The sequence below is a fragment of the Pleurodeles waltl genome, chromosome 5, assembly GCF_031143425.1.
Source record: "Pleurodeles waltl isolate 20211129_DDA chromosome 5, aPleWal1.hap1.20221129, whole genome shotgun sequence".
NCBI lineage: Eukaryota > Metazoa > Chordata > Amphibia > Caudata > Salamandridae > Pleurodeles > Pleurodeles waltl.
The window spans coordinates 1175383335-1175402629 of NC_090444.1; the positions used below are offsets into that span (position 1 = coordinate 1175383335).

General features: G+C 41.7%; 1 protein-coding gene across 1 annotated transcript in view; it reads right to left on the bottom strand.

Annotated features, from left to right (window-relative positions):
• The window catches only part of SERINC1 (serine incorporator 1), a 136269-nt gene that overhangs the window by 68599 nt on the left and 48375 nt on the right, over window positions 1-19295 (bottom strand). The window contains exons 5-7 of the mRNA XM_069235404.1: window positions 16384-16521; window positions 2497-2666; window positions 1662-1752 (exon numbers count right to left, since the gene is read on the bottom strand). Coding sequence (XP_069091505.1) covers window positions 1662-1752; window positions 2497-2666; window positions 16384-16521 — 399 coding nt within the window. The remainder of the gene's footprint in view (window positions 1-1661; window positions 1753-2496; window positions 2667-16383; window positions 16522-19295) is intronic.

Sequence of the window (19295 nt, forward strand, 5' to 3'; positions counted from 1 at the left end):
ATGCTGCAGCTGAAGGTGGAGTGGCATAGATAGCAGCAGAGAGAGAGAGAGAGAGAGAGAGAGAGAGAGAGAGAGAGAGAGAGAGAGAGAGAGAGAGATAGAAAGCAGTGTGTGAAACACCGAGTGTCACCAAAATGGACCTTCCTACCAGAGAAAGAAATACAAAATGTAAGCAGTTTGCAACCAACCAGAGACCTAACTGAAAGGGAGATGCTTTTATGATCAGGTGGTCATGTACGCTTCTTTACAATTTCCCCTTCTTACTGTTTCTCCCAGTTCGCCTCGACATGGCACTGGTCAGTGATAATTTGCAGACTTTCTTCTCCTATCAAAAGCTGCATCCAATATTGCTTACCGGATCTACAGTATAGGATGGAGGGCAGTAATCTGCATTCCAGCGCTCCCTAACTGACCACCTTGGCTCCAGAAAGTCTGTGCTCTGCCCTGTCATGCCCCAACATAGTCCTTTTAAGTCTTCATGCAACATGTATCTAGGCCAGAAGACTAATAATCTAATTTGATCTTCTATTTTTTCCTATGGCAGAGTCATACCTATACATGTTCCATGCCAGGGCACGATTATTCTTAGTGTGTTCTTACAAAGGTCATATGCTGGTGGAGAAATCCACATACTTTCCCCATCCACACCCCTCAACATCAGACAAAACATGCTTATCTATTGCCTCCCAAATTGGATTCGTGGAAAAGGGGTTGGGGGGGGGGGGGGATACTGCCAGCTTAACTGAGGAGGGTTCTTTCACCGACTTACTAGCTACGTAATAGATCGGAAGCTTGGGTGTGAAAAAGCTTTTAACTGTTTTTTCTTCATCCTGGACTACACTCATAAAACACAAATGCACATATTACTTGCCCAGTCAGCAGGCACTAAGTGGTAGAAAAGCACCTACCCACAAAGAGCACTGCCAAGTCCTTTAAGAAACCTGAAATAGCTATCACATCAGAAGAGGATGTCTACTTATATTGTAAAATCAGCAATGCCACTAACTGACTTCACTGTAGTAATTTCCAGGTGCACTGTGTCTAAATTCCAATGACCATCTTGAATCGGCTCCAAAAAGATTAAAAGTGCACTCATTCGTATGGAAGAAGAAAATATAATCCTTTCACCTGCAAAGGATTATTTTATCTGCTGCTACCATACGACATTATTTCCAATATTGTGTACACTGCATAACTTAAGTGCCTACATTAATCAGACGCTAATTACACATTTACTCAAATCAATTGGCATACCTCGAATAGTGACCTGAATGCGTCTCTGCAAGCGTGACTTCCTTTCTTCCAAAAGTCATTTTGTTTTCATGCAGGTGACAATTTTTTTCCTCTTTCTATATTTCATACCAATCTGTCTGCCAGAATGGTGCAGAAATACAACGTCCAGAATGATGTGAAAAGCGCAAAAAAAAAAAAAACTGTAGTCGCCTTGCCTCTTTCTTAAAAAAAAGTGTTTTATGGTAGTGCTGGATGTTACTTTTTATCTATTTATTCATTATACAAAGTTGATTTCCATCGGGTCTGCAGCTGCAAATGGATCTTAGCAGGGTTTTGAGTAAACTGCAGCAGTGAAAGTACGTTTACTACAGAATGATTATGCAATTAAATTAAAAATAAAGTGTAACCATATTAAACAGTAAACGTACCTGGTTCATTGGTCATAGCTGACCAGGTCAAATACATTGTATAAATTGTGATCACAGAAGACTGCAATAATCCAGATCGTGGCTGTGACTCCTAATTATAAGAATAGGAACAGGAGAAGAGAAAGAGATAAACATTTTAATACTTCAAGATCTAAACATTAGAGGGCAGATTGTAATGCTAGATTTGACTAACCAGGTCTAACAGAGTAGTAAAAAACAAAACAAAAAAAAAAGATGAAAGACTGCAGGTGCAGTTCCCCTGGTCCTAAAAGGAGGAAGCAGGATCTGCTATGATTTAAATCTGCAGATGAACTTCCAAATGGTGTACGTTCAGTGGTTGTAAGTTCTGCTGGGGCAGAAGAACAACAAAGCTTGAACTTGGTAAGTATTCACAAACTTTTTAGATAGTCATTTCCAAACTGGAAACAACTGTAAATCAGCAAAAAAAAACTTCAGGATAAGTGTTAAAAAGGGCAGGAATGGGAAGGGAACACCATATTTAATTGCAGTGTGGAAAGGTGCTTCACTCCTTCAGAGGAAATGTTTTTCATATCAAGAAATAAAGGTTACTCAATGGCCGTTTTCAACCCAGACCTAATAGTTGACATGAATAGGTTTTGCGGAGCTCTTGAAAATCTACAACTTGCAAGGATTTCAAAGGTTACTCCTGGAGGAATGGGGGTTTGAGAATAAGTAACCTACAAGTTGGAAATCTAGGTAAATATTAGGGCTATACAATTTTGAAAATTGGTTTGATTGAGATTCAGCTACATAAAAAGAGAAAAGCTCAACAACATTTTGTGGAGATTGTGTCCTGAATACGAGGAAATCATACCTGGATTTTAGGCAGAATTGACAAGATGGAGGCCCCGATGCTCAGCAGCATATTGAGGCTAATGAAAGCTTTATTTTCTGAACAGCCTTCAGGGTGAGTGTAGTACACGTAAAAGAGGACTATGGCAATCAGTGACAGGACATAGTTAATACCTGTTGCAGATAGCAGAGCTGTAAAAAAAAAAAAAAAATGCAATTAGTATTTTTCAACATGTTAAAACACCTCAATTTTGGGGCTAACTTTTTAAAATGCCGCTCATAAACCAGATTATATCTAAAAATGTAACAGGTCATTTGGTAACATAGGGGCACTCGACTGCAGTATTACCATTAAATAGTCTAAGGTCAAATATGTCTGCAGTTATTATGCATATCCAGCTCACTTCGGAGTCCGAACGGAAAACATGATCCAACAAAAGTAACAGACACCTTTAAAACAAACACTTTGTGGACACTAAGCACACAATCGCATTTAAGGCAAATTGCTTTTTCGTTGTTCCTTTAGGCACAGCTAGATTGAAACACTGTAAATATGACACCATTTTAATTAACACTTCTTAAGTGACGAGCCAAGATGTTTAAGATTTATGGATTTTCATTATTTAAGTCGCAACAACTGTAAATTAGAGGTGGGCACTACATCATTTACACAGAAGTACAGAGAACATTTTATGCACTATAATTCCTATACACTGACCATGCAAAATGCATAAACAACTAGGGTAATTTGAAGCCCTCCCTAACGAGACACCCACATTTCAGTTGTTCTCTCAACAGACCTGATCACAAAACCTCAGTTTAATGTGCACGTGACAAGCCAGTGGTGTATGACACTTTCCTAAACAAAGCAAAAAAATAAACAAGCATTTGCAATGCAATGGGTCTCGCATTTGCTCGAGTTAGAGCTATTAGTGTTGTAAACTCATAACCAGAATTTTCTTGCTACATAATTTGAAAATGAAAAGTATTACGGTTTCACATAAGCAAGCGGATTCAAAGCGCCACAGCCACTATGAGCATCAGTAAGAAGGAGACACAAAAAAAGGAAAAAGAAGTTTGCTCACAGTCAAACGTATCGGCAAAAATGCAATTAGCCACGTAACAGGGTCGATGTCCAAAGCAATAACCAAACCTCTCCACAGAGGGGCAAACATAAAGCACTTCCTAATGATAAAAAACGATTATTGAAGGGCAAGCTCATGAACGAGCAACAGTGATGGGGGTGAGGTGGGCGTGGTTAAAAGCCCAAATAGATAACAACACGTTGGAAAAGGAGCACTTGTGCGCTGCTATGCTCAGCCTAAAAATGAAAAATTAGGCTGGTCACAAAGGTGGCCAAAACACTATTTCTCAGGAGAAAGCAATACATCAATATGTGGTATCTTTCTGCCATGTAAATAGAGTGTAATGAAGTGTTTGGGCATTAGTAGCATAATGTCAAACCTGGGACACGCATGGTTAACTATAGTTAACAATAGTACTAATTTTACAGGAAGATGCTTTCGTTCCTACAAAAGGGTACAATAAGACTTATGGAATGGGGTTACAAGGTTTCTTGGTCAAGATCCCCATTAGGTATCTCACCATGCTTTTTTCTCATACATAGAAGCATTGAATTGTGTACATTTGTAATTATTACAATCGTACACGTTTCTTTGGCAACTATGGAAGCTCCAAATATTGAATTAAACTCACACCACTGCTTGGCTTGTTCATTGTCATTCTTCCAGGATCAAAAGCATATGTTTTTTTAAAAGATAGGCTGAATAATCCTGCTTGTTTGCTAAGAAGGTCGTTTCAGCTACACTATTTTACTTTCCCGGCCTAATTTCGAAAAATTTACTTCTTCAAACTGAACACTACTGAGAAAAGGAAGGGCTTGAGCAGGGCAGTGAATATCTTCAGGTTCAATTACTATGCAGATATAATTTTAACCGGTATTTAACATTGGCATTCTGCGCAGATAAGCCTATTATTACAAGATAATGTCAAACAAAGCAACAAATACAGGATTTTTTATTTATTTTTATAAGTGTGCATTAGCTTCGCTAGATTATGTTACCCACTGGCATATCATAGCTGCGATACCGGACTGCTATAATAAAAATTGTTTGCCGGGTATTTCGTGTAGGAACACACAAGGATCCGGCTGCCTAAGAAAAGATGGTCACAACATCACCCCGTGTCAACTCTTCAAGCTCAAGTCTGTAAAGGTCTTCTGCTTGCTGTGAACATGGGGAGTCAAACGCAAAGGCCACCGGTGTTAAAATGCTTTGCCTTTTTGGACAGAGTGGAGTATTTCTGTATCGAAGTAGCAAATATGAAATTAAATCCTGCAGGTGGAAATAAGTAGGATAACACTGAGTGAGAGAGAACACAGGATTGTGATGCAGTTTTTCCTGCTTCTTGAGCTTCTTCTCTGGCAGTTGATCAGATTAACCAGTTACCCAGGCACGGCACAACTAGATGCGAGCACCTTCCTAATTTAGAAGAGGTATTCCATTAGCAAGGCAGTGGCTCAGTGCTGCTAGACTGCACTACAGTTCTAATGAGCGTCGGGGTTCATCCTGACCAAACAAACCCTTTTCCCTCAGCACTCGGGCAAGCACAGGTATACCAACTCCCCAGCTTGAGGAAGAAAAACGGAGAGGTGGTATTCATTAAACTCTACTGAATTTACTCAGAGGTGGTTTGTGTATGGAATATACAGTAATGTAATAAAACCTACAGATACGACAGGAACTTAAGCAAGCTTTTTCCTTTTCCCCAGCAGAGCACAAAAGAAATGTGAAACATTATTGTATAAGCATTTATTTGAAGCAAATTTAAAGAAACGTTTAAGCAAAATAAGTAGCAGATGTTAAAAATATTGCAGCAATTATAAATGATCAGAGCACATATTATAAACATAGACAATGAACTACATTAAATGAATCCCCTTCTTTATAAAACCTGGCTAACGGTAAATAGGAATGAAAGATTTGCCTTTGTGATGGTTACACAGAATTAGTCATATATATGAAACAAGGACAAACACCCAAGTATTGATCTGCTAAGGCCTGCTTTATTTTTGAAGCAGACAGGGTGTTCGCAGCTGGCAGGCTTGACAGAAACACACCAAGTTCCCCAGGAGACAAAATGTTCCTCTCTTCCTGAGAGGGCTGAAAGCAAAGTTATCTTAATTCTCAAAATATTATCAGAACAATATACTCAAGATTTGTGATTGATCACAACCCTTCAAGCGATTCAGTCATCAAATTCAGCCCTGACTGGAGAGGTGGGCATGCATGTAGCCAGTGTTTAATTTGAGCCAGTGGTTTCCGGTGCTCAGCACCGGCACTTAATTGTCAATATGGCACCACATGGTGTCGCTTTTAGTCTAGATTGAAGAGGAGCACAACAACAGTTGTTTAAAATTCAATACACATTATAAATAACTAATGCCTGCCACTCAAGCCGTTCTTATAGCTTTGGGGGCCTCAAATAGTCTGAATTGTCACAAGTGTAGGAGTGTAATAGTTAGTAGTTGTGTTGGTACTGTCATTGGCAACGCTAGCTGGGGTCATGGATGGTGCAAGCTTCAGTGGCCTCCTGACAAGGGCCCTGGCACTTGTATTACAAATTAAGCACTGGATGTAATCTATTTATGTGACAAGGTTTAGAAGACAGATATATTTGTGTACTTGGACCGAATAGTTCGCCAGCAGGTCTTAGGTAGTCCAGATGGCGACAGCTGTTTTTTTTTGTGTGTTTGTACTTACAATTATTGCAGTGTATTAGACAAATGACTTCAGTCCTGATGAGACTATGCGAATAATACTGAGTCGAAACATCAACACTTTGTCTCCTTGGTTTGGTCTTGTTTTATTAAATTTGGGGGGCAATGTATACAATTGATAAACACATTATGATATTTTTTTAAGTATGTTAACGAGCCAGTGCTCTATACAGTGGGCACTTACACTCATGTAAAGATGTTCACCTTTTATTAACATTGTACATATTGCACTTGACTTGTATCAGATACATAAATCTGAAACTAACAGAAACGTATTGATTGACATATACACAGTCAGTCTCTCGCTCTCCCTCTATTTCTCTCGATTTGACAACCTCAGAACGCCAGCGGTGGTAGCCTTCTAAACAAATCCCACGGGCCATTTGCGTTGTTATACATCACTGATACTCAAAGTACGCATAAGGCCCTCCTGACCTTCACATGTGGCCCCCAGCAGAACTACTGCACCGGGCTGCTGTCTACTTGATCAAGCAGTAACATTCAGAAAGATGTTAAATAAACAGCAAACGTTTATTTTAAACAACTGAAGCAGAAGAGAAGAAGCAAATAAGGTGCCCTGCACCACTTAACTTGAGAATGCATTAATTTGTTTCAAGACATTTTACAACAAGCGTGGAAAAATAAAATGAAGTCTCTTCAAAATTCAAAAACGTGTGTTCCACTAACATGCAGATGTGTTTCATCTTAGTATATCAGATCATTATATTTGAGGTATTTTTTAAAACTGCTAGTTTAAAAAAAATGAATGTAGAAACATTAAGGCCTCTGCCTACCCTGACAGCAATGCGAGCAGTGAAGTAAGAGGCACAGAACCTTCTGGGTGGTATGGGTTGTTGCTATACATAGACAACACATTAATTAAATTATACACAAGAGAAGGTTTTGTACAGCGCATATCCAGAACATATGTATTTGAAGGTGCTCTTATGCCATAATGAGCAAAAAAACTATACTATTGTCTAGAATCACACAATTTGGTCAAGTGGGGAAGCCAGGATAGATCCGAGGTTTTCTCGTTTTACACTGTGCAATTATATTTCACTCAAATTCAATAATCAAGATACTTCCTTTTTACACTTAAATCCCTCAAGCTAGAGAGGCAAGATAGCGCCCGCCTTAACCCTTCCCCTCAAAAAGCCCTACTTCCACCATGCTGAAATCAGTGCGTCCCTCAGGCACACCACAGGCCACACGTGGCAGCCGCTGGGATAAAGTGTGTGAGTACTCATGTTATATAGAATTACGCTATCACTCTGCTACCCGTGATCATATAGGGTTGCCTTTGTTTCAATGACACATTATAACGGAATGGGCTATTAATCACTAGCCCAAAAATCCTGATGATAGAAACGAAATCCTGACAGCGGCTTGTGACACAGGTGAGGTTGTCTTTGACTCTAACTGATTCATGATCTTTGCAGACTATACAAAATGCAGATCTGAGGGAGTCAGACAGAAGTTAAGAGTGATGAACAAAATGGTTACTTACAGGTAGGAGTGGTCAACTCTTGTCCCCCTTTTTTGTGGGGGTCAGACCATTTAGGTTTAAACCCCGCCTTGAGTGATCTCAGGCGTATGCCCAGGCAACCCTTCAATGCAGGCACCATCCTCAGATTCTGTTTCTTCCTTTCTTTTCTCCTCACAATGCATGTATTGGGTTTCTTTATCTTCTTTCGTTGTGTTGAGTTGGTAAATACACATCTATTGGTGGAGGTGAGTGGGTCCATATGAATTCAGGAAAGTCTTCATGCTGCAGAACTACTGTCAGTAGGTAAACATTGCGTTTTCAGCATGAATCTTTTCTGGATTCACATGCTGTGCATTGATTAGAAAGCTGTATTTGTTTCCTGTGGGTAGGGTGGGTCTTTCACAGTGTGTGTTTACAAACAAATGTTTCAGCACTCTTTGTTCCACTTCTTCCTCCTTGTTGATGTGGATGTCCGCAGAGTAGTGCTTTGTAAAAAGGTTTACCAATGATCACGTGGCAACTGCGCAAATGTTTTCTAGCATTATGCTACCCAGGAAGGTGAGCCTTGCTTCTTTCTTCCTTGTTGAGTGTGCCTGCAGTTTTTCAGTAAGTGTTGCTCCCCTGGTCGTGCAACCATATTGTATTGCTTGCAATATCCATCTTGTAGTAGTTCCTTTGGTAACCAGGGAGTCCTTTCCTGCATGTGTGGAAGAATGGTTCTACTTTTCTGAACTGCTTTGTTCTTTCTAAGTAGTAGATTATTGCCCTTTGAACGTCTACCAGGTGCAGGGCCTCTCTGCTCACTTTTTAGGCTATTGAAAACAAGACAGTAATAAATGGCCTGATTAACGTGAGATTGCAACACCACCTTTGGTGTGAAGCTTGGGTTTGTTCTCATCACCACTTTGTCTTTATGTATACAAAGATATGGTTCTTGGGTGGTGAGTGACTGTATTTCAATCTTTAATAAGGTTATAGCAATGAGGAATAGAGTCTTAACAGTTATGAATTTCAGCTGTGTGGTTTTGCATCGGTTCGAAGTGTGATTGTCACACCACATATAGGTTCCGTAGGCATACTTCTTGTAGTTGACACCTTCTTTGATCTCTCAAGGAAGGGTTTTACCACGGGTGTGGTGAAGAAACATCACCCTACTATGCCGCTTCTGTACGCTACGATGGCTGCTAGGTGACCTTAAAAGAGGCACCAGCAGTACGTCATGTATCTAAATGATAGGGTCATCCAGGGCCCAGTCTGCGTTTCACTGCTTTGCTGCACCAAGTACAAATCACTTCCACGTGTTGCTATAGCATTTCCTTGTAGCTGGTCGCCTTGCTTCTTTCAGAATCTCCACTGGTCTCTTTGGCAAATTGAGATGACCAAACCCTACATCCTCAGGAGCCGAGCTGTCAAATTGAGGGTGTTTAGTTCCAAATGCCATACCTGTGCCGTAGTATTGTCAGCAGATCTGTGTGTGCTGGGATTGTGATGTACTGTCCTTGGCATATCTCGATGTCTGGGAGCCATGTATGCCAAGGCGCCTTTGGGGCTATCAGAATTAGACTGAAATGCTCCTCCCTATACTTCTGGATTACCTCTGGTATCTTTAGAATTGGTGGTCTCCCTGATCATTTTACTGACTGGGCATTACCCAGTAATTTTGAATGATGGACCCTGGATGGGAAGCTTTAATATTTTGTGCTCTAGTGTGTTACGAATAGGTCTATTTGTGGTGTCCTCCACATCTGAAGATCAGCATCAGCAATACATTTTAGGTTTCACTCGAGTGCTGCGATTGCTTGTTTACTTAGCTTGTCTGATATACTGTATTTTGTTTTCCCAGCAGGCGGATTGCTACTAGCGATTCTGTTCTTTATTGCCCATCTCCAAACCTCCTGGGCCAAGGTCGATAGCGGATGGGTCTTTGTTCCTCCTTGTTTGTTCAGATAGTAAAATACTGTTGTGTTGTGCCTTTTAACTAGAACTGTCCTCCTTGTTATATGTCAGACCGTCTTTGTACTGCTTCCTCGGAGTTCGAGTCCTCTAATGTTTAGCTTGTCTATGTGAGCTCCCCATCCTACGTGGGATGCATCCATTGTGATGGTCACTGAGGGAGTTGGAAGTCTGAATGGTTTTCCCACTATGAGATTTTATAGGTTTCACCACGGCATTTCTCTCTGAACCTTCTCTGTAACAACCACTATATCGCCCCAACTCCTGGTTGTCTGTGACCATTGTTGTTGGACTCTTGCATCAGTGACTGTGGATGTACTCTTGCGTGTGGTACTAGGGGAATGCAGGAGACCATCATGCCCGACATTTTCTTCACTGTCCTCATCGTCGGATGTTGCACCTTGCGACAAGATTAGACACTGCTTCACAATCGCTTTGACCCTTTTGTCCCTGGCATTGTCTTCTAGGAGTTCAGGATAGCTCCCAGGAATGTCTTCATGTCTGGGTTCTTTTACGATTTTTCATAATTGATGGAGAAACCTAGTGTATGTAGACTCTGTATGACCTTGTTGATACTCTTCCTGACTGAGTGCTTGTCTTCGATTTCACTAGCCAGTCATTCAAGTATGGCCAGAAGTGTATTCCATTTAATCTTAGACATGCTGTGATCACAGCTAAGCATTTAGCGAACACTTGTGGCGCTTGATTCCAAATGGTAGGACCATGAACTGACAGTGTGCCTGGTCCATCACTAACCTGAGGAATTGTATGCATTGTTTGTTCACTGGTATTTATAGGTAGGCGTCTGAGATATATGGCAGCCATGTAGTCTCCTCTGCTTATCACAGGGGTGACCGCCTGCATGCAGTCATTTTGAATTGGTGTGTCTTTATGAACCTGCTTAGTGTCCTTAGGTCAGTGTTGGTCTTAAATCTTAATGTCTTGTCTGGTTTTGGTACTAGGACGTAGTCTGAGTACACCCACTTGAGTCTTTGTTTTGGGTGTACTATTTCTATAACTGGTTTGCCTAATAAGTCTATCACTTCCTGTCGTAGGCACGGTTAGTCTTTCTTTACTCTTTTCCTTTTCCGGTGGGGTACTTTTCCTAGCTCTATGCAATAACCAGATCTTATAATATTAAGTATCCATTTGTAGGAGGTGATGTTTTCCCATTCCTTCAGAAAACCTCCGATTCTTCCTCCTACTGGTAACTTGTGTATGAGGCTATTGTGAAAGCAATCACTTTCTTGCATGTTTTGTTTTGTCTTTTGGTGTTATCCCGCTTTCCACCTAACCCGCTTTCCTTTCCACAGTCGTGAAAGGACTGACGGCACTTGTGCTTTACTGTCATTGTAGATAAGTGGTGGTCTCACCCCGCTGGCAACTGAAGGTTGCACGAGTGGTGTGTGGTTGCACGGCTCCTCTAGAGGGTATCCTCTTCCTCTGGGTCATGCCTCCTTGGAATGTTTCCTTATATAGCTGGGTCGCCTTGGCCTTTCATTGTCTTTTTTCATGCACTTCATCGCCTCATCCACTGCCTCTCCAAACAGGCTGTCCCCTGTGAAGAACTAGTTATTTATAGCTAACTGGACCTCCTGAGATTCTCAGCCAATTGTGCCTGAGTAAGGTGGTGTCCATGCAGAGCTGTCCACTGGCAGTGTCAGCTGCGCCCAACAAAGATTTAGGGCATCTATTGGCAACTGTTTTGCCTTCATGTAGCACCGCATTTGCCCTCTTTCTGTACCGCTCTCGCAAGTGTTCTATAACCACCCCCATCTCATCCCACTGTTGGTGAGCATGACCTCTCCATTATCCTCCCCACCAAGTTTACGCTCTTGCTTTCCACGTTGGGGCAGCCCTAGGGGGTTTGCTTTCTTGCAAGCGATTGCCACAAAGAGACAGTCAACTGGCATGTTACCCTTCATGAAGAGTGGATCTTTCTAAGAGAAGCTGTACTTCTTTTCCACTCTTGGTATTAATACCCTGGATGCAGCTAGTTCTTAGAATGCCTCCAGCATACTGGGTAGCATTGGGAGGAATTGGTTCCTCTTCTGGTCAGGTAGCAAAGTTTCAAGTAGAAAAGATGTCAATGACTGCTCCTCTTCTGGCTAAACCCCATAAAGACCTGCAGCAATCTTGAGGACTGTGTTGCATGCAGTGATGTCATCCCATGGTGATAGTTTGAATAGATAGGAATATACCCATTTGTCTGAAGAATTTCCATAGATGTCCTGCCATTCATCTGTGGTTCTCCCATTTGTGGAAATTGTTCTTGTTCTTCTTCTAGGTTGAAGAATTTCTCTGCCATTTCTTCCTGGGCTTATGAAGTGATGGGATTTTCCAGCTCCTCTGGTTCCTCTTCTTGTGCATAACTTTTGAGAGGAATTCTGTACACCAGGAAAAAGTAATTGAATCCCCTTTTCTTTTTGGTTAGGGAGTCAAGTTCAGCATCAAAATACCTTGTTTTAGATTCTACCTCAAGCAACGTGTCAGAATGTGCATCACCCCTCTAGCAGGTCTTTCAGCCCTAGGCAGGGTGCAGTTTATTACATGAGAGGGCATATCTGCACAAGCTATGTCTTTCTCCATTCTCAGACATAGTCAGTGTAAGGAAATGCCTCCTTGGCATGGTTACCCCCTGACTTTTTGCCTTTGCTGATGCTAAGTTTTGATTTGAAAGTGTGCTGAGGCCTGCTAACCAGGCCCCAGCACCAGTGTTCTTTCCCTAACCTGTACTTTTGTTTCCACAATTGGCACACCCTGGCATCCAGGTAAGTCCCTTGTAACTGGTACCCCTGGAACCAAGGGCCCTGATGCCAGGGAAGGTCTCTAAGGGCTGCAGCATATCTTATGCCACCCTGGGGACCCCTCACTCAGCACAGACACACTGCTTGCCAGCTTGTGTGTGCTAGTGAGGACAAAACGACTAAGTCGACATGGCACTCCCCTTAGGCTGCCATGCCAACCTCACACTGCCTATGTAGTATAGATAAGTCACCCCTCTAGCAGGCCTTACAGCCCTAAGGCAGGGTGCACTATACCATAGGTGAGGGCATAAGTGCATGAGCACTATGCCCCTACAGTGTCTAAGCATAACCTTGGACATTGTACCTTTTGCTCTCAAGAGGCCCAGATCAAAAGCCTGTCTGGGAAGAGGGTGTAACATCCCCTACCACAGGATGACCTGTTGATTAGCCTTCCTGAGGCGGCAAGCCTCAAAGGGCAATCTGGCTCCCCCCAGAGGAGAGACAACTTAGGTCAGGAAAAAAACAGACACCCAAGGATACCTCTGCACCTTGTGCCCCTGAGCCGTGGAGAAGAGGACCAAAAGGTGCCTACCTGTGCCAGAGCATTGTGAGGCCCTAGCTCCGCTGTTAGTTCAGCCTGGTTGGCATCCTGGCCAGAGCCTGCAGCATCTTTTTAGTGACCGATCTCCATAGGAATGCATTGGGCACCCAACCGCCCCGTGGCGCTGAGGGTGTACTGTGGGTGTTGCCTTCGACCTTGCGAACTACTCAACTTAACGCCTGGAGATTGGTCTTGTAAGTAGCTGTACCCTACCTGTTTGCAGAACTTGATCTTCCTCTCATAGGATAACATTATAGAACTCAGACAAGGATTTCTATTTACAAATGTACTTACCTAAACGATTTTTTTCTGATGCCTAAACATATATAAAGATACTTGCTCTTTTTTATAAATTGGTGTGGATCTCCTTTTTAAGTTGTGTGTCATTTATTTAGTATTGTGTTTATCTATAGATGTCTTGCACTCCTCTGTGTTAAGCCTAAGGCTGCTCAACCAGGCTACCCATAAAGCACTTTGGGATTGCATATCAAGTCCTGTCCACTTACTGGGGAACCCTTAGACCCTTTACGTGGTATTCATATACCACATAAAAGGGCCATCTTCCTTTAGAGAGTCACATTGATTTTGGGCACTGACATGGAACATTAATAGCCTGAACACTAAAAAAAAAAAAAAAAGGGGGTTCAGTGTATATCAAGAGAGATGCCTAAGAGGTAGTGATCTTACAGAACACACTTGCTAGGCTGTAGATGTGACTTTCAGGTAGGAGTACTCCAGAGTCTTTCATGCTAGTTTCAACAGGGGTTCCAGTGTATGGCCAGTATTATCAAAACGTCACTCCTCTCTGTGGGAACTAGCACCTGACTGGATAAACAAGGGAGCTTTGTAATGGTGACTGGAACCCTTAACACCCATCCCTAGACCTTCATCAGTGTTTATGTGCCCCTGCCCACAGTAATGGCAACAATCCATTCACTATCTGAATGGATGGATCACATATTCCTCACAAAATACCAAAGTGATGGGGGAGGTGGGTTGAGTCGGGTGGGGAAAGGGGATTTCAACACAATTATGGATGTAGATATGGTCTGCTAAACACATGAACCTGTAGGGGCAAACAGATCCTTCCTGCTTAGCAAGTGGTGTGAAGCATTATTTGTCAGAGAAAACTAAGTAATGTGTAAAAGGGAGATTTAGGGATTATCAGCAGAGGAACTCTTGTAGGGCTATGCAAAGGGAAAAACCCAGGTTTAATGAAAGCTATCAAATCTAGCAACTTCCCAAATAGAGAACATGGTAAATAAAGCTCTTGTGGAGGGAATCCTCCCTGAAGCTCTCCATAACACTACAATCACTGTAATACCAAAGCTTGGAAGCCCACCAGACAATGTAGATCATACTGACCAACTTCACTTGAATGCCGAGACCAACATCTACCAGGAGTAACGCAATCCCTTGTTCACTCAGATCAAAATGGTTTAATGCCAAGGAGAGCAAGTATCAGGAGAGTTCAAAATGTGTTGCCAAGCGCTGAGCGTTTATCAGGCCCTACCGCCCTCTTTAATTGAGTACCATTAACTGGAAATGGTTTAGTTCTGAAAAAAAAGAACTTAAGCCCAAACGTCCTTAAGATGGTCAAAACCCACTATGCCAAATTAAGAGTCAGAGAAAGGTAAATCAAGTGTCTTCTCCTTGCCCTCTTCGACATTAAGAGAAGTACCATAAAGGATTACTTGCTGTCTCTCTTCTTGTTTGCCCTATCCATCAAGCCACTCTGAGTTGATCAGATGTGACGCAATGGTCCAGGGATTTGGTTGGGAAGGACTACAGGAAGACAAAGTACGCTTCTACGCAGACAACCTCCTCCTGTTTGTGAGCTATCCTTGCTAGTCAGCAGGTTACTGATACAGCTCCTCAAAATCATTGGCACTTCTCAGACATACTAGATAACTATGACAAATCCATCCTTTTCCCAATACAGGATGGAGAGTTGGTAACAGACTGCCAAAGTGGTACGACATGTGAAGCTGTTCACTTTAGATATTTAGGGATCACAATGACAAGAGACCCAGTGATGGCCTGGAATAACAATGCGAAGCCTTTGATAGAAGAACTCTGAAACAACTTGTCTGATGGTCTTATCACGCTGAACAAAAACCAATACCTAGATGTTGAGCCCTTAACAGATGAGGAGTGAACTGCAGCGAACATGGTAGCCATTGAGGTAGCTATTTAGGTGAGGCTGAGGTTGATACAGTTTAAGTATCTAAACAGAATTTATTACACATCAGATTTTGTAGGAGATGCACAACGGGGCTTCACCAAAGTGATAGCAGTATTTAGACAAAATGTATGACTTCTTAAATAATTTGTTGTCATGCCTGGTCATTCAGAAATATTTGGAAGTGGTGGCACGTGCCCTATTGACAGTAGTTGGGTCTCCCATGGAAGTGAAAACAAAAGCCCTATCAGGTTTAGACAGTGTGATCTCACTCCAGGAGCCAAAATGTTAAAAGCTGAAGGTCCCTTCTAGTTAAACATGACAGCTAGACACTGGCTATGTCACCTCAGTTATGAGAATGGGCGGAAGGCATGGACAATTGCGATCTGACTGAAGCACCAAGCTGTAGGATGCAGGGATGCCCATGCAAGCACCAGAAGATGTAGCGTCCCTGTAGGGAACTACTTTGCTATTATCGCCCCCAAAATCTGAACAGTGAACCCCCTCTGATAGAATCATTATGCGCTGTGTATCGATTTCAAGTCAATTTATACGTTAGATCTATGTGAACGACATGTGATTCACAATGCAACTATACATGCACCAAGATACAGGTATGAACATTGTCCTATTGTAAATCTCTCACCCAGTACTTGACGTGGTTGAATATATTTCATTATCAACTTAAAAAACGATTATTTATGTTAGGGAACAATCTGAAATAATGAGTAATAGGCAACATTCATAACTGGGAAACATAAAAGCTCTTAGACTCTAAAGGTGTGATGGTCAAGCGCACAATGCAATGGACAGCCATACAATCAATACATAAAAGTTCGAAACAACTTTTAAATACTACAGTTTTTCTACATCAGGAGTCTGAAGTTCTTCGAGCATGAAAATATGCATTCCAGACCTATAGAACAAAGTAAATCTGGTAATGTGTTACTATTGCATTTTAAATGCTCTCATGATACATTCCTTGGGTATAAAGTTCCACTGCACAGCAAACCACTTATTTATTAGACATTCAAGCGCTTTCCGTAATCCAACCTTAGGAAGCATCTCTAAACCACTGTATACAGCATCAATTTGGAAAACGCTTCTTGATCACATATGATGTAACAAGAGTTTTTACCTGCATACCAGCATCTTGAGTTTCCTTCCTCCATTTTCTCAACCCAAGCCTCGTTCCAGGAGTGAGCAAAGTCAATGAGCAAGACCAACTGAATGAGGATGAAGCAGAAAGCACCGGACATTCCCACATAGAACCACACTGAAAACAAAAAATACTCCATTAAGAACAGGAGGCTACTTCACACTTGAAATTAATCAAATTACAACACAGACATGATTTCTTAGCCAGTAAGATCAGAGACATATTGAGCATAGACTCAGAAAGGACCATAAAAGGTCATGGTCCAAAATTGCACTTCTAAGCACTGTTAGAGGATCTTACTTACAAGCTATAATCCCTGAAGGGTGCCCGTCGGTGCACGCATGCACCATACACTTTCCCAATGTACAGAGTCTCTGCAGGAGTGTGGCAAGAGAAAGACTTCCCAGGCTTTTTTTTCTTCTAAAAAATCAGAAGTAGCAGCACCAAAGGAAGCTTTCTCTTGGTATGCACAATGGAGGAGAAGGAAATCCAGTGAGCAGCATACCATTTCCACAACAAATGTGATGGGGGGGCACACAAAGAAGTGTGACTACGGGAGTAGGCGGCTATTTGCAATGCCCCTGCGCCCCTCCTGAAGGGAAGTGCAATTATCTTAATGCACCAAACACCTATCCATGCCCTTTGGATGCGTTCAATATTGCCAGGCGATACCTGATTACTTGAAATGGTGCTAACCACGTTCAGTTCTAAGCTGGTCCTGCCAGTAGTAATTAAAAACAGACTTTAAAACAGCTCTCTACCTGGCCTTGTATTCACATTTTTAACTTTACAAACAAAACGAATGATCGATTTATCATCAGTGATTGTGAAGACCCTCAATATAATAAATGTCAGGGATGCAGACCCTTTTACAATTTATGTTTTACCTCATCTGACTCCAAGAGTACTTGTTTTTTCCAGTTGTTGCATTCCCATAATGTGTTTTTTATGCAACATTTGAGCCTTGTGTAACACATACCTTGAAGTGAGTCACTTCTAGGAATCTGGGCACTTTCGAGGTGTAGATGAGTGCTTAGGTCGGGGCACAATTGAGAACTCTGGAGTTGATGCTGATGGCAGAGCGAGTTTCTCACAGTGACGGCAACTGGATCATAAAGGTATTCTGATTCCATGCCTACACAATGAATGGCCTCTGGAGAGAACAATGGTCACATACCAGCAAAATGTAATTACCATTTTATGCGAAAATGTGTGAAGGAGGTATACACAGTGGTGAAATATTGACTGTGCCATAGTAAAAGAAAATGCTGACTTTACAGGTGAGGAGCGAATGAGAAGTGACATCACAAAGTACACGCATAGGACAGAGTGAAAAGATAGAGATGAAGATGAAGGAGATGATGTGTAAGATATACAGGTGGATGATTTCGGAAAGATGTGGGGAGGAAAAAGTCAAAAGTACGTAACAGAGGTGAGACTGCGGAGGAAAGTGGTGTGAAAGTTCAAACAGGATTGAGTACTCCAAAGACCACTACGAGTGCCACAGACCTTACTAATGTTTAATTCGCTGTCATATTTTCAACAGTTAAACATTTTTTTATGGAATATTCTGCACCATTATCATGGTTGTTACTTATTTACCTGACACTACTAACAAGAACTAGCAAAACCAATAGGTATGGCTTGATTTGGGTGTTGTGCAATATGCCCTGATACGGTAACGGAAAACTAACCGAGGTACCCATATACGGGTAAGAAGGCATATTGGGTGAAGAGCTGGATCCTAGTGCTTATGTTTTAAAGCTAACCCTTAATCACAAAGGCCACGTTTCTTGGAAAGGATTCCTAATTACGCTTCTGTAGGAAGTCCATTTTAGAGACCCTCAATCTTGTTAACCTCACTACAAGCACTGGGTGCATTTTGTATATCAATAGGCATATATGGCAGCACATAAAAGCCATTTCCGTTGAACACTTTACACCTTGGAGACTCACTTGAATTTTTCCAAAGGCCAAAATGTGTGGTTTATGGTGTGACCACGGGCCGCACTGATTCTAACATGGTAAGGGTAGGAAGGGTGTGGGTGTGTGTGTAAAGTGGGCATAAAGGGTATGAATTGTGTAGTTAGACTGAAGATTTCATGTCATAGTGTCCTCTAATTTAAGCTCCTAGTCTTTAGAAGAGGCAAATTTAACAATACTGTTATGTTGAATTTGAGTTGCTATTTCTCTATTCTACCCTTGACTAAGCTTCTATGGTTGCTACCATTAGCACTGCCATGTCAAGTATACAAAGGAAGCAACTGGACTATTGAACTGGAATGAAATTTATTATTAGGCCCTACAATCAGTGTATGCCTTTAGCCTCTCATCTGCAAACACGAGGCGTGCTTAGAAGCAGGCTCAGTTAACATGTATTGTGTGTTATAAAAAAAAAAAAAAAAAAAAAAAAAAAAAAAATCGACAAAAGACCCATTAACAAGGTGTGCAATTCACGCAGGTGGGTAACACAAACACCACTGCTACATTTGGTACAGTGGGAAAGTTTTAGCCATGACACTAGGAGATGTCACTTAATCTAGGCCATGACCTCTGCATTAAAAGTCCGCAAAATAGGCTGGCTGTGAACTCTGCATTGAACGTTTGGGGCGGTTCCACAACAGAGCGGCATCTCTGTGGTGAAAGTCACTGAGGCTCACCATCAGATCCCCTCACACACTAGTTGTTGTGTAATGAGCAAGATGGACGTTATGGAACCACAAGATATGCTTTTTATTAAACCCAGCCTCCCTCCGTGGCAAACGGTTTTCTCTGGGTAGTCACATTCTGAACACATTTCCAAGGTTTTTTTTTTAAACATTGCTAGGAAGAATATAAAAACAACCAAAAAACACAAGTAGCAAGTATGTGATAAGAACAATGGACTGTAA